The sequence below is a fragment of the Thermobia domestica genome, chromosome 14 (genome assembly GCF_964235325.1).
Source record: "Thermobia domestica chromosome 14, izTheDome1.hap1.1, whole genome shotgun sequence".
Classification (NCBI taxonomy): Eukaryota; Metazoa; Arthropoda; class Insecta; order Zygentoma; family Lepismatidae; genus Thermobia; species Thermobia domestica.
This window is the reverse complement of record NC_137467.1, coordinates 151117242-151132974: the sequence shown is the minus strand read 5'-3', so window position 1 is coordinate 151132974 and position 15733 is coordinate 151117242. Positions and strand designations below refer to the sequence as shown.

General features: G+C 37.8%; 1 protein-coding gene across 1 annotated transcript in view; it reads left to right on the top strand.

Moving 5' to 3' along the window:
- The first annotated feature begins 2003 nt into the window (after positions 1 to 2003).
- LOC145670398 (nose resistant to fluoxetine protein 6-like) overlaps positions 2004 to 15733 on the top strand; it is a 53567-nt gene continuing 39837 nt past the window's right edge. Inside the window, exons 1-2 of the mRNA XM_081739030.1 lie at positions 2004 to 2314; positions 15236 to 15483. Of these exons, the coding sequence (XP_081595156.1) occupies positions 2008 to 2314; positions 15236 to 15483 (555 nt within the window). The 5' untranslated portion in view covers positions 2004 to 2007. The remainder of the gene's footprint in view (positions 2315 to 15235; positions 15484 to 15733) is intronic.

Sequence of the window (15733 nt, the reverse complement as noted above, 5' to 3'; positions counted from 1 at the left end):
CCTAGTATTAAATATGGTTTGAATGTTGTGATATCATACGCTTGGTATCCTCTCGCGATGATGGTTTCTGACAACTTCTAGATGAAGTAAAGAAAAAAATCAGGGCATAAATTTACCATACGAGACAAGAAAAATTCGAGACGGGATGAGAAAGAATCGAGACGAGATTAGAAAAGCTTATTTCTGGTCTCGTCTAGCCTCGTAGGTAACACTACCTAGCACACATAAAGATTAAGGTTATCATAGGTACACTCATGTCCAAAATTATTGTCGCATGTCTATAAATATGTTCTTGTAGGAATATAATTTGATAACGAATTCGCCCGGTATTTCTTATAAAGTTAGTATTTGTATAATCGGCAAAGACAGGTATGCGGCAAATTTCAAATCAAAGAGCAGTAAGTAAGAACAATAAAAAACGAAAATAAAACTTTCTTGTCCATTTAGCAACATTTTGTTTTACTCATTCTAATTTTTGTATTTATAATTCTTTTCCTATGAAATTTACCACAAATATACATTTCCCCATTATACACATAGTATCAGTATTAAAAGTACCCTACAAAATCATTATCAAAAAATATTCTTACAAGAAGACAGTTATAGATATGCGACAATCATTTTGGACATGAGTGTACGTATACAGGAGGTAGGGCCCGGGGGTCCGGAGCCACCGGAAATTCTTATTTTTCTATAAATTTAGTCTAATTTACTCTGATTTTACAAGTTTTAGAGTAATTTATCCTCATATTGAATCTGCACACCTAGCGAAATACTGCATAGTGCATACATGCCTGGCGTGATGTATCAATTGTCTAAGTGCAATCAGAGACGCTAAATGCAAAACTTCGGTAAAAACCTTGAAGTAAAATTAGGTAGTCTAAAGAAGACAGTGTGAGCAATTTACGAATGACATAAATCATTTTAAGAACGACAAGGTACTGATAAGTATCAAATAAACAAAGGAGAAAGTAAAACTAGAGGAATTTCCGATACTAATTTAAGAATTTAAGGATTACAGTATAACCTCGTTTATCCCACCTAACTGGGACCAAAGGCAATTAGGAAAATCATAAATCCGGGTAATATGGGTAATAAACAAAACAAATCCTTAAATAAGGAAACACCGTTTATTACAATAACGTTTCACGTCATTTCTTACGAAAGAATTGGTTCACTGTCTTCTGTTCCAAAAATGTGTGGCATTTAAATGAAGCACTGAAGTGTTTTCTTAAACTCGACAAAAAAACATTTTATGTACAGTATTTCCATAATTTATTATACAATCTATGAAGGAACTATACATTTAGTCAAAACAAAAAGCGAATATTTGACGTACTTATAGTTACGTTCTTGCTATCATAGTTAAACATTATTATCTATCTGAACATTAAATTTAAAAAATGTCTACAAATCTGACCTAGATTATCCGGACATCCGGATGAACGAGGGCCGGATAAACGAGGTTATACTGTACTTCAAAACTGGAAAGACGTTTGAAATAGCGTGATGTGCTATATAATCAATCTACTTCGCAATACAGGAAATAGAACTAATATCGTCTAATGGATGCACGTTAGCTGATAACTCGATATTCTGTTCTCGCAGTCGTGGAAAAACCCCTGAAAAGACATCCGTGTCAAAATAGAAGAAGGATCATGTTAATCGTTTTCGTGTGTACGTGATATCTGGTGGCCTTGATTACTGTTAATAAATTATATCTACTACACATTCACCTGAAAAAAGGATTTTATCAGAAGAAAATAATTTAAATTTGAGAAAACTGATGGGTCAATGAACTGTTATTCAAGAATCGCATAACAGATCATTGACAAAGGCCTCTGATCGTTAAACAAGTATGAAAGAGTAACATTGTTATCTCAAGAAAATCTGATAAGAAACCATTACCTTTCAGAATGATTCTGTCATAGCATCTGTTTATAACCTATAAAATGTCCCTGCAACACAATCGATGCATTCATTAGTGACAGAGAAGTGTTAGCTACAATGTTGCTCATCAGAGATTTCTTCTTGCCACCGCACGGGATGGTTTCTTTATATTTAGTTTGTATTACTATGCTGCGCGTGTGTCTATCTTTACCGGCCGCACCGATCAAGTACCGGCCAGTGGATTTATCGCAGAGGACGGGTGTGGAAGATGGATTGCTACTTGCAGCTAAAGCCCCCATAGATACATTGCTGAGCATTTTAATGGAATTATACGCACCTGTTACCTCAAAAAACGAATTGTGTAGAAACCACAGTTTGGCATACAAGAATGCAGTGCTCCAGAGGACAGAGTGGGGATTGAGAAGTAAGTTAATTAATTAATTAGTAAATTTGCTTAAATATGTTCGTACAAAAAGAAAATTTAATGCATTAATTAAAACGATTCTTACTGTTTGACTCGATTGGAATTTCTGCGCCTGTCCGCAGGGGCGGCCATTAGGAGGGCAGGAGGGGCAGTTTCTTCCCAGTTTTTTTTTTTTTTTTTTTTTTTTTTTTTTGAAGTGACCAATTAATGTACACAGTTTCATTTGGAAATGTAAAGTCTTTGTACGTATTACTGGTTCATAGAAAAAATGGTGTCATATAATATTTGCTGTTGAGTGAGTACGTATTGGTTACTTGTCTTCCCTTGGAGATAAGAAGGCTACAGGAATTGCGTTTTAATTGCCAGGAAAATGGCCCAAAATTAACCTATTGCAGTGCATCAATTCCAGGGTACTTTCATTTCATCTTACAAGGGCTCGATATGTTAGTTAACCGCTTTGAAAGTAATTGAGATAACACGAAATTTTATGATTACGTAGGAAATGACGTCAGTGTATGGGTCGCATAACCCTAGTTGTTTAAGAGTACAAAGGGCTAGTACCTAGTTGCGTTGCTCTTGTCAATTTATTTAATAAAATATGAAAGACGATATACGGTATTTTAACTGAAATTGATAGTACCCATTAGTTATACAGCCATTAGACAAACAAAGTATGTTAGAAACAACCAGGAAAATGAACATTGATATACAAATATTCAGAACGTCCAATCGCCGTTATTTCCTGTCCGGCTTATCTGTTTCACAATTACTCTTGTAAAACTTATTCGATTTTAATGAAACTTGAACAGTTCTACACGAGTTCTGATTAGGAATCCACTCTGGTTGGGTTAAGTCTGAAGATATATTTTCAACCCGTTTGACATACATAGCTACCATCTATCCCTTTTGTTAAAGTAAAATCACAATAATTAGCTAGGGTCGAATTTAAAGCGATTGAGCAGATTGCTCCCAATTATACCCCGCGTTAGAGTGTATGTATCTTCCTCCAACTTTCCGAAATAAGCCTATTGTTTGGGGTCGCAATCTGTGAAGGAAAAAAAAGGACCGTATCTAACTTATGTTGCAGGATTGAACAAATGCATATAAAACAATTGTTGCAGTATAAGCTACGTAAAAATTATTCGGTTTTGATGAAACACAGTGCATCCTAATGATCCGTACAGCTTAGTGTTAATTTCTGATAAGAATGGAGGATTTGAATTTACCCTTCCTCAATTAAAAAAAAAAAAAAAAGCGTTTATCAATAATTTTCGTAAAAGTATAGATATTTGATACAATACATGGTGTATATTTTGGTAGAAGCTCCCTAATCATTCGATCTCAACGAACTTTAAATCAGTGACAAAAAAAATGTGTGGATTAACCAATGGCGTATGCAGAGTTCGTCAAGGGAGATTTTAAGATCCTAAATTCATTTTAATTTCAGATGTTTATATACATAGCTTATCTTAATATAATAAATGTTATCTATTAGCGGCAGGCAGGCAAGCAATAGTGCGTGTTGTGACATCTATTATGGTCAGACAGGAAAGTGATAGCGCATGTTGTGACATTTATTATCATTGCTGTTTACTAATAGAAATTAGCGTGACGCACAGACCGAGACGTTTACCATTTTTATTACTAGACCATTCTTAACAATTTCAATTAAAATTGTTTCCGATTATTTCACTTTTCTTTTCCTTTTATTAAGACCACGCAATGACTACAGACCAGACGTACTGATTTCAGCAGTACAGTACTATTTTTCAAAGAGCTGTCCCTCGTGTTGCAAAGACGCCTAGAAAATTGAGAATAATGTCTTTCTCTTTTAAAATGTCCTGCGAAATGTTTTGAGTTACCTTATTTGCACTATCTTATTGTTTCATTCTTTATTCGCAACATTTTGAATCACAGACACTCTTTCCCTGAATGATGAGCTGCTGGCCCGTATCCACGGGGGCTAGGGGGCGGGATCCCCTAAACTTTAACTGCCCCCCACCCTAAAATTTTCACGCCAGGCTTGCAAATGAACTAAAATACAATGATGAACTATAATATGGTTGGGTCGGCCCCCCCTAACTTCTACCGGGCCCCCTACATTTTTGGGCTGGCTACGGGCCTGAGCAGGTGTGTTTTTAAACACTCCTCAAAAGATTAGGAAGGGAGAACAATCAATAAACCAATGTTTAACAATACATTGTTTTTACTGAGAAGGGCTTGTTCAGACATCGGTAAGGTAGGAAAAGTTTCTTTTTCAACTTATGACACTGATGATAACCAAGTTCAGTAGAAGTTCCGTCGTACCGGTGTACATTTTCTCTCATTCCTTAAAATAATACCTCGCTTCAAAAACCGATAAAAAAAAAGTCTTTAGCCCAACACGAAATTTCGCTGTACGTTCATAAAAATAATCCACTTTGTCATTCATCAAAGCATTTTGAGTTGAGTTGAATTCCTAAAATACTTTTGTTCAGTACTTTTCCTTTTTAACAAAAATAAATGAATAACTTATGGTTAACGTTATCTGAAATAAGGACATGCGTAGGCTATTGCCGACGCAATGAACTATCATATATTATTATACTTGTGTCCTACTTTTCGCTTGTCAAAATCTGGTCACAACTAGCAATGACACTTATAAGATTGTGATTAATTCATCCGTCCGTCCGTTACTCCACACGATAGTTCTTGAACGAAAGCGAATTTCTAATTCTGTTCTGTGTGATAGACAGCTAGAGCGAGTATCTCGACGAAGTTGGTTAAATTGCTGTTTCAAGCAAAATAATGAATCCGTTAACATCTTCACGAGAAACGGTGACGTTAACGGTGGTTATCCACATCCTTATTCATTCATAAATGTACGTTTCACGCTACGCTTAATATACAAACCTCGCAATACGAAAGTTACGCGGTTGTATAAACATCTACGATAACCTATTTTGATGTTTTTGATACGCAAGCCCAATCATTCATAAATGTACGCTCCGCGTGGTTCCTTTTACTGTCTTTAGCAGAGTTTATTTATGTATTTATTTATTTATTCGAAAAGTACAAATTAGATTTTGTAATATTTAAACATCAATAACAAATAGTAAAAAGACCTTTCTTGTCCTTCGTGAGAGCTCATAAAATTCAGTTTCTAGGTCAGTATATGTAGAATCATGCCTCTCTAGCTTTCTACGAAATATTAGACTATGCGCTGGCATTCAATTATCCATTGTGTAACAAGTTGCTACCATGACTGAGAATCCAGAATTTATATTATAGTGCTCATACATGAATATGATATGCAAATATGTGTGACCAATGTGATTTGACACAATTGAAAAATCCCCACTTATGAGCGAATGGTTTGTAGCAATGTAATGAAACAGGGTTAAGGACACAAGGAACAAATCGATAAGATTGGAGTTAGTCGAGTATTTTGTATCATTCTCATACTTTCTCTAATGGAACGAGAAAGCAAACACAAAATATGTTTATTTTATTGAACACTAGTAGATATGCCCGTTCTTCGCACAGGAGCAACAATGCGTATGAGAAATCTTCGAAAGTGAAGTAATGTGTGAAACATATAATGACGAGCAATGTCTTTCATACTGCCCTTATCGAGTTTCGGATCATGCAACCTGTAACACAGCAGAGTAGTGTATGTTATACATATACGTATTATGAAACTTGATCTCCCCAATCTCTCTTGAGTTGAAAATTGAAGGAAACGAAAATCGAAGAAGACATACTCGTATGCTATTAACTCTGCTGAAGATCTATATGTATACAAAATTTGAAAGTGGTCCCTGGTTGGATTCGATGGGAACACTCGGCCGGTAAGGTGTAAATGCCTTGTAAGGCCATTCACCCTAAGTGAAGTTTCTCCATAACTTTCTTCATTCACACCAGGCAAATGCCGGGATGGTATCTAACATACAGGTCCCAAGCCACTTCCTACTTTACCCACTCCCCAGTAATCGCCAAGGAACGTCATCCCTCATACGTGACGGATGACGTCATAGATGCCGATGTACATTATTTTAGACATTAGACTGGATTAAATATTCACCCTTGGAGACCGAAACTTAACAATAAAACTCATAAAGCTATGTGATTGCTGGTTTCATACCTTCAAGTTTTGATAATTTGTCACTGTCACTAATTTTCGTTATTAATGAATGCTGGCAGCATATCTGTGATATATTGCATAGAAAATTTTAAGTAAACGTTGAAAATGTCCTTCAGAGTCTACTCTAGCAAACTACGCCATACATTTCAAGAACATTCTGTAATTCCTACGAAAAACATGGTGGTTAAATCCTTACAGTATGCATAGCACATCTATACTAGACTAGATAGTAGAAATGAAATTTTACATATGTTATATTAAAATCAATGCTATATTTGAAAGAAAATATTGGATTACGAAGTTTTCAAGTCTACATTAATAAATTTAATTAAAATTCTTATGTTTTGGACAAATCACTCCTCCTATTACCACCGATTTTTTTTCGAGTGGACTTCGCGGCTATTCGTCACAAAACAAGTGTCTCAAAACTATTTGGTTTGCAGAGCTAACCTCTGTTCATCAATCAGTGAACTATATTTATACTGAATTCTCAAACCACTTCTAATTCACTTGTTAATTTCCAATATATATATATATATATAGGGTGAGTCAAAATAAGTGTTACAAGCCAATATCTCGCAAACTATACATCATATAAGAAAAATATTAAGAGACAATGTACAATACAGAGGGGCCTCAGAAATGAGTCAAACATTAGGTTTCCCCCGCCCCCCATTTTGGGGGAGGGGTGAACGTGAAATTTTCAAATGGGAACATAGGTCGAGTGATACTTCGTTCGAAAGAGCTAGAAAAATTGAACAATTTTTGTAGGAAACAATTTTTGATATGGGGCACCGTTTTCAAGATGGGCCCCAAAAATGGTCCTGTATCCGATAAAATTTCCAGTACTTATAAATCGGAAACGTATGAGTAGGAAACGATTAAACAAAAAATGAAAAACGAAAACATCATAGGCAAAGTGGAATGATGTTGTCGTGGTCTCCCCACGGCTCTAATCATGGAGCCCCGGGACCAATTTCAAAATTTCAAATGGGAATATATCTGTAGGTTGAGTGATACCTTGTTTGATAGATCGTGGAAAGCCAAACAGCTTCATACAAAATTTGTTTTCATTTTGGGCAATCCTGTTTCAAAATTGCCGCCAAAAATGGTTCCACATTCAGATAGAAAGTGCAGTGTTCAAATTGAGTATTACACGCAATATCAAGCGAACTACGCATCAAATAAGAAAAGTATTAAAGAGTCAATGTACAATACAGAAAGCCTGAAATTTGTGTTAAAGAAGTTCCCTCGCCCCGCTTTTGTCTGGAGGGGTGTACATGGAATTTTCAAATCGCAACATAGGGCGAGTGATACCTCTTTGATAGATCGTGAAATACCAAACAGCTTACTACAAAAGTTGTTTTGATTTCAGGCAAGCCTGTCACAACAGCATTACCACAACCTAATACCCTGTAAAGTAGTAGAATAACGTTTAGTAATTCTACGGGTATGTGCGATGTTAAAAATTGTAATTTCAATCACTGTAAAGCAAATAATTTCAACACTTACCATGTTACAAATAATGCTCGATATGTCCTCCATCCTGCTCCACACACCTCCGTAAGCGGCGGCATAGGGATGTTCGTACATCATGTAGCATCTCTGGAGTGATAGATGCACACACACCTTGGATACGCGCCTTCATATCATCAGTAGTTGTTGGTACGTTGGACATTACCCGATCCTTAACATAACCCCAGAGGAAAAAATCAAGTGGGGTTAGGTCAGGAAATCGTGGAGGCCAGTGAATAGGACCTCGACGCCCAATCCATTTATTCGCCATACGATGGTCCAATAAGGCTCTGACCTGGCGTGCGTTGTGTGCTGGAGCACCATCATGTTGATACCACATTCTTATACGTTCAGCGAAAGGAATATTCTCTAACAACTCCGGGTATAGTACATCACTGATAAATGCGGCATAGGTATCACCAGTAAGACCTCCATCAAAAAAAAATATGGCCCAATGATATGGTTACCAAGGATGCCACACCATACATTAAGAGATCACCGATGCTGATGAGCAACTTGTCTCTGCCATAGTAGATTTTCCCTAGCCCAATAATGCATATTATGTCGGTTTACGTGTTCTGTGTTTGTAAATGTAGCTTCATCACTAAACAAGATGGTGGATATGAAGTTGCGCTGTCTGTTTTCCATACCTTCCAACGATAGACAAAATTGCAATCTGGCATGAAAATCATTGTGATGTAAGATGATATGATACGGATGAAACATGTACTCGTGCAAAATACGCACTACAGATCTTTGGCTAACTCCACTGGCCTGAGCAAGATGTCTCGTGGTAACATGTGGGTCTACATGCACTGCTGCCAATATTCCTGTTGCACGTTCTTCATTGGTTGCAGAGCGGTAACGACCCCTACCTCGTCCCCGGACAAGACTACCATGTTGCCGCAAACGTCTCTCCAATCGCAGAAATGCCATGTGAGATGTTTGTTGGCGTTGGGGATAGCGCATTGCATACATTAGTGCCGCGTTACGATAGTTTCTTCTACATTCGCCCAACACCAGCATCATATCTACACAATGATCAAACACCGCCATTGCTCTATTCAAACGCTACCCAAACTAATAATATTAATGCGATAGTGTTCGTTTCCTTGTACGGAAAACTTATCACCAAAGTTGATATCCTGTTCTTTCTACGCTTTTGAACCGTTCAACACACAACTACAGCCCCTACCTACAATATCCACACTGCCACTTCCCTTTAAGTCACTAACACTCTCACTAACAGCTAGGCAATGTAACATCAATGATGATTTTACGTTGAACACTACTACTCAACAAGAAAAAAATAATGCCATACTAGTCACACTCAGGGGTGGACTGGCTATGTAAAAAGGGCGCGGTCACATACTCTGGGAGGGCGCCGTCCATCTGAGGCTTTCGCTTGTATGGAATAACCCCTCCTAATAAAAGAAAGTGCCGGGGGCTTCCCTCGGAAAATTAGTACACAAAAAACAACAAAAGATTATGTAGCTATTGCAGTTAATCATGATAGAATTATACAAATTCAATATTTTCATAAACAAACAAAGAGACTTTGAGTACTAAATACGAGGCGTGTTTTTAAGTAAGGTCCGTTTTGTTGTAGATACTAGTAGTTCGCGCGCATACCGCAACTAGCGTGTGCGTCGTGTACCGGCATGCCTCGGGAACAACTGTGCTCAGTTTCAACTCTGTAGCTGACCTGTACGGTTGTGTTCTGTGCTTTCACAATGTTTAAGACTATCAAGTCACCTGCCACGTGTGAGGTTCGCTCAGTGATACGGTTTTTGTCAGCAAGTAACCTGTCTGGTGCAGAAATTTATCGACAGATTTGCGAACGGTGTACGGTGATACTATTATGAGTGCAAGCAAAGTGCGTAAGTGGGTACGAGAATTCAAAAATGGCCGTGACAACGTCCATGATGAGGACCGCTCCGGTCGCCCTTCTTCGATTACAGACGATTTGGTGGCTTCAGTTGAAGCGAGAGTTCGTGAGAACAGGCGCTTCACAATTACGGGTCTCTCAAAAGAATTTCCTGACGTGTCGAGATCAGTGCTTTACAAAATTGTTTCTGAACACCTAAAGTTTAGGAAACTGTGCTCCCGTTGGGTCCCGAAACTCCTAAAGAGGACCACAAAAACCAAAGATTTGAGTGTGCCATAAAGTTCTTGACTCGTTATCACGAAGAAGGTGACGGCTTCTTGAGTCAGATCGTAACTGGAGACGAAACATGGGTTTCGCATATCACGCCCGAATCGAAGCAACAGAGCATGGAATGGAGACACACACACTCGCCTGTAAAGGTAAAGGCCAAACAGACTCTGTCCCAGCGCAAAATCATGGCGTCGGTGTTTTGGAATAGGCATGGTGTTTTGTTGGTCGACTTCATGCAACAAGGAACCACTATCAATGCAGACGCATACTGCCAAACACTGTGAAAGCTAAGCAGAGCGATTCAAAACAAACGACGCGGCATGCTGACAAAGGGAATTGTTCTTCTCCATGACAATGCAAGACCTCACACTGCAGGTCAGACCCGCGATTTGTTGCAGTTTTAGACCACCCACCCTACAGTCCTGATTTTGCGCCGAGCGATTACCATCTGTTCCTCCACCTCAAACAACACCTCAGTGGCAACCGTTACAATGATGACGACGATGTGAAAACGGCAGTGAACTCTTGGTTATCAGAGCAGGCGGCAAGTTTTTATGAAGAGGATATTTTGAAATTGGTTGAGAGGTATGATAAGTGTTTGAACATTCTTGGCAACTATGTCGAAAAATAGAGTAAAGTATGTACTTTCTGAAAATACATTTACTTTTTTGAAATAACCTTTCGTTGTGTACTTATGTTCAAACGGCCTTACTTAAAAAACACGCCTGGTATATTAGGCCTATATAAATCTGCATACTTTAACTGAGGCTACAAAAATCACACCAGTTGTTTGAATTCTTCGGCTACATTTGTTAACAGCCTAATTATAACTGAAGATTTGAGTTAAGTTTGGGGCTTATGCTATTTTTCATACTTCTGTCCTTTTAAAGCTATGTTCATCATAATATTAACTTATTTTTCATCTATTTTTAAAACCGTTAATAAAAAGTATACATGAAACATTTACTACAAATTAACAAAAGTATATTTAGAATTATATACCTACCTAGCGAAAAAAGAAATTCAAAAACGAAACTGGAAAATGAAAGTAAAGTCACTGCTTCATGCTTGAAGGAGCCTTCGCATCTCCTTACTTTTATCACACACTTTGTCAATAATAATATTGTTGTCTTTTTTGGTCAGAATGTCTCTTTCTGAGTTCATCAAGAACAATGATTCCAGATGTTCATCTGTAAGTCTTGAACGGAGTCTTGTTTTTATGTAACGCCACTAGCGCCTCTAACGGCGGGAGTGGGAGGGAGAGACATGTAAAAATGATCCAAAATGACCAAGATTAGAGTCAAATCAATATCTTTCGAAGTCGCTGAGATCATTAATGGTACCACTAAAGCCTAAAAGAGAAAGGGCAAGGCCGTAGGCCGAGTAAAGACGGGATCTGGGGGCGGAGCAGTGGGGGTGAGAGGGTTGATATATAAAAATCATCCAAAATGACCGATATTAGAGTCAAATCTATAAATTTCAGGGTCCCTAAGATCATTATAATGACATTCCCAAAGCCAAAAACAGAAAGAGCGAGGCCGCAGGCCAAGCAAATACTAGGATTTGGGGCGGAGCGTGGGGTTGGTAAGGGTGATATGTAAAAATCGTCCAAAATGACCGATATTAGAGTCAAATCTATATATTTAGGGGTAAATCTAATATCATTAATAGCATTTCCACGCCGAAAACAGAAAGAGCGAGGCCGCAGGCCGAGCAAATACCGGAGTCTGGGGTGGAGCCCTAGCTGGCCAAAGGCTAGCGAATTTATAAAATAATTATGTAGCTTTTTTTTTTTTAATGTGTTCAGATAGGAAACTGTGCGCCTTCCCGAGACTAAGACGGGTCTTAGCCCCTCCCGAGGAGGGCGCAAAGGCACTGATGTGAGGAGGGCGCAGCGGCCATCGGGCCGGTACTTGATTATGGCCAGTCCACCCCTGGTCACACTGCATGAACAAACAACACACAGGTACAGTCAAATGTTCTCAGTAGGACAATGAAAATCACATTCCCCGTCCCCTGTGTGATCGGCTCTATTGACACTTGTGTATACCAGCCATTATTAAGGAGGTAGAGTACTAGCTATTGCTACGTTTCTAATGTCTATTTTCGGGTTTCCGGCACCAGTTAATAACACGTTAAAATGTCTATTTTCTGGAGTTGAGACACCACTAATTTTACTACATTTATTTCTAAGTAGTATCTAGATTGTATCCCGGTTCTTAAACTACGTGACAAACACAATTTACAATTTTCTTAAATTGGTTTTAATACTTAATCTTGAGAAGCGTTTGCATTCCACATTGACATATTTAACAAGATGTCTGCACACTTACACTTACATTTATTACGTTAGCGATTACATTAATAGTTGACGATCAAAAATAATCTAAAGATATTTCTTTGCAACTTTCTTTTCTTTGTATAAAACGGCTCAAATAATTCGCCTTTGATCCTTTTTTTTTTATAAGATGGTACAGATTGTTAATGCAATATACAGCGTTATCGTTGTACTATGTTCCGAAGGCCATCGGTTCCATTCCCCAGGCAATGACGTTGCCGGGCTTTCCTTACTCTAACTGGGCACATGATGAGATGTTGCCTACAAGTAGGGCCTAATAGGTACCTTCCTATCCCTTTCTCATAGGATTGTAGGGATTGAGAAACGACGTCTCTTTGCGCATACGTATTAGTATTAATCATTGTCTTATTATTTTCATTCATATTATTATTATTATTATTATTATTATTATTATTATTATTATTATTATTATTATTATTATTATTATTATTATTAGTTTTATTATTATTTTTCGTAGTAGTATCCTCCTCCTCCTTCTTCTTATTATTATTATTACGTTAACCCTTATAGGTCGATTTTGCCCCCGAACATTTTACTTGTTATTCACCTACAGTATGACGATGGAACCTCGTGTTCGACATATTTTTAGGCCTGTTTGTATTGTACATTGACTCTTGACACTTTTTATTTGATGCAATAATTCGCGGGATATTGGCTTGTAACACTCAGTTTGAACACTGCACTTTCTATCTGAATGTGGAACCATTTCCGGCGGCCATTTTGAAACAGGCTTGCCCGAAATCAAAATATTTTTTCTAATAAGCTGTTTGGTTTTCCATAATCTATCAAACAAGGTATCACTCGACCTATATTCAGATTTGAAATTTTAAAATTGGTTCCGGGGCCCCTTCATGGGGCCCTGGGGCACCACGACAACACCATTCCACGTTGCCTATGGCGTTTACCTTCTTCATTTTTTGTTTCATGTTTTTCTACTTAGCCGTTTCCGATTTATAAGTACTGGAAATTTTATCTGCTACAGGACCAATTTTTGGGTCTATCTTGAAAACGGTGCCCCATATCAAAAATTGTTTCCTACAAAAATTGTTCAATTTTTCAAGCTCTTTCGAACGAGGTATCACTCGACCTATGTTCCCATTTGAAAATTTCACGTTCACCCACCTCCCCCAAAAATGGGGGGGGGGAACCTAATGTTTGACTCATTTCTGAGGCCCCTCTGTATTGTACATTGTCTCTTAATATTTTTCTTATATGATGTATAGTTTGCGATATATTGGCTTGTAACACTTATTTATAAGTACTGGAAATTTTATTGGATACAGGACCATTTTTGGGGCCCATCTTGAAAACGGTGCCCCATATCAAAAATTGTTTCCTACAAAAATTGTTCAATTTTTCAAGCTCTTTCGAACGAGGTATCACTCGACCTATGTTCCCATTTGAAAATTTCACGTTCACCCACCTCCCCCTAAAATGGGGGGCGGGGGAAACCTAATGATTGACTCATTTCTGAGGCCCCTCTGTATTGTACATTGTCTCTTAATATTTTTCTTATATGATGTATAGTTCGCGATATATTGGCTTGTAACACTTATTTATAAGAACTGGAAATTTTATCGGATACAGGACCATTTTTAGGGCCCATCTTGAAAACAGTGCCCCATATCAAAAATTGTTTCCTACAAAAATTGTTCAATTTTTCAAGCTCTTTCGAACGAGGTATCACTCGACCTATGTTCCCATTTGAAAATTTCACGTTCACCCACCTCCCCCAAAAATGGGGGGGGGGAAACCTAATGTTTGACTCATTTCTGAGGCCCCTCTGTATTGTACATTGTCTCTTAATATTTTTCTTATATGATGTATAGTGTGCGATATATTGGCTTGTAACACTTATTTATAAGTACTGGAAATTTTATTTGATACAGGACCATTTTTGGGGCCCATCTTGAAAACGGTGCCCCATATCAAAAATTGTTTCCTACAAAAATTGTTTAATTTTTTAAGCTCTTTCGAACGAGGTATCACTCGACCTATGTTCCCATTTGAAAATTTCACGTTCACCCCCCTCCCCCAAAATGAGGGGGCGGGGAAACCTAATGTTTGACTCATTTCTGAGGCCCCTCTGTATTATACATTGTCTCTTAATATTTTTCTTATATGATTTATAGTTCGCGAGATATTGGCTTGTAACACTTATTTTGACTCACCCTGTATATATATAAACATTTAATATATTTCTGCGTTATACAGGGTGTATCAAAAGTATGGGGCCATAGTCCAACACCGTTATGAATAAAAATATTTAAAAATGGACAAAGAGAAAGTTGTTGTTGGAAATGTGTGCTTTCTAATCTCAAATGGTGGAATTCCTTCAATCACACCAGCCGTTTCGGCTCCACATTATTAACACACACACCCTATGTCAAATGAAAAAGCAACGTTGCCAGTTCGGCAGGTCGTTCCAAAGGAACGTAAGGGCAAGCAAAAATGACACGGTGAACGAGCACATTATGTGAAGAAAACCTAGAACATTTCAAATCCGTTTTCAATAATGCTGTATTGTTGGTATGATAAGAAACCAAGGGAACATATTGCTGAACTGATAACGTTGCTTTTTCGTTTCACATAGAACACCTTACTAGTGTGTATCCCAAACGGCTGGTGTGATTGGAAAAATTCCACCATTTCCAATAATTTTTCTCTCTTTAATTTCGTCGTATCTGTACTCATTACGAAGTAATGCTATGGACCGGAATTTTGACACATCCGGTACAGTTGTTATTCATTGTTGCTTCGTTACAGTGTTGGACTCCTCAACGAAAATCTCGGATGGTTTTTTGGATGGCAACATCAGACAACTGGGGGATTTTGACGAGTGTTTGGAAGTACAAGTGCAACTGGATAAGGAAGAGTTTCCGGATAGCAAGGAGCGAGCATTTGATGGACAATATTGTTTGGCCATGTTTGGAAGTATCAAGGCGAAATACAGCTCTAATACCTCAACTTTTTTCACATTTGTTGCAGAGAAACTTCAGTTAGATAATACTGAGGTAAGTAAATTTATCATCACAATAACTACGGTCACTAACACTTGATCTATAGATAATTAAAATTTTTACACTTTGCCATAGTTTATTGTAAGTCTTGTCGATATATGAACCATTTTCCAATCACGTAGCACTACCATCTAAAGCAGAAGACAGCCCGCTTCTCATTGGCTGTTGATGACTTCCATGTCCTTGAAACAAGGATGTTATAAAATAGAGGATCTGCCCTTACAACAAAATCTTGAAGCCGTAC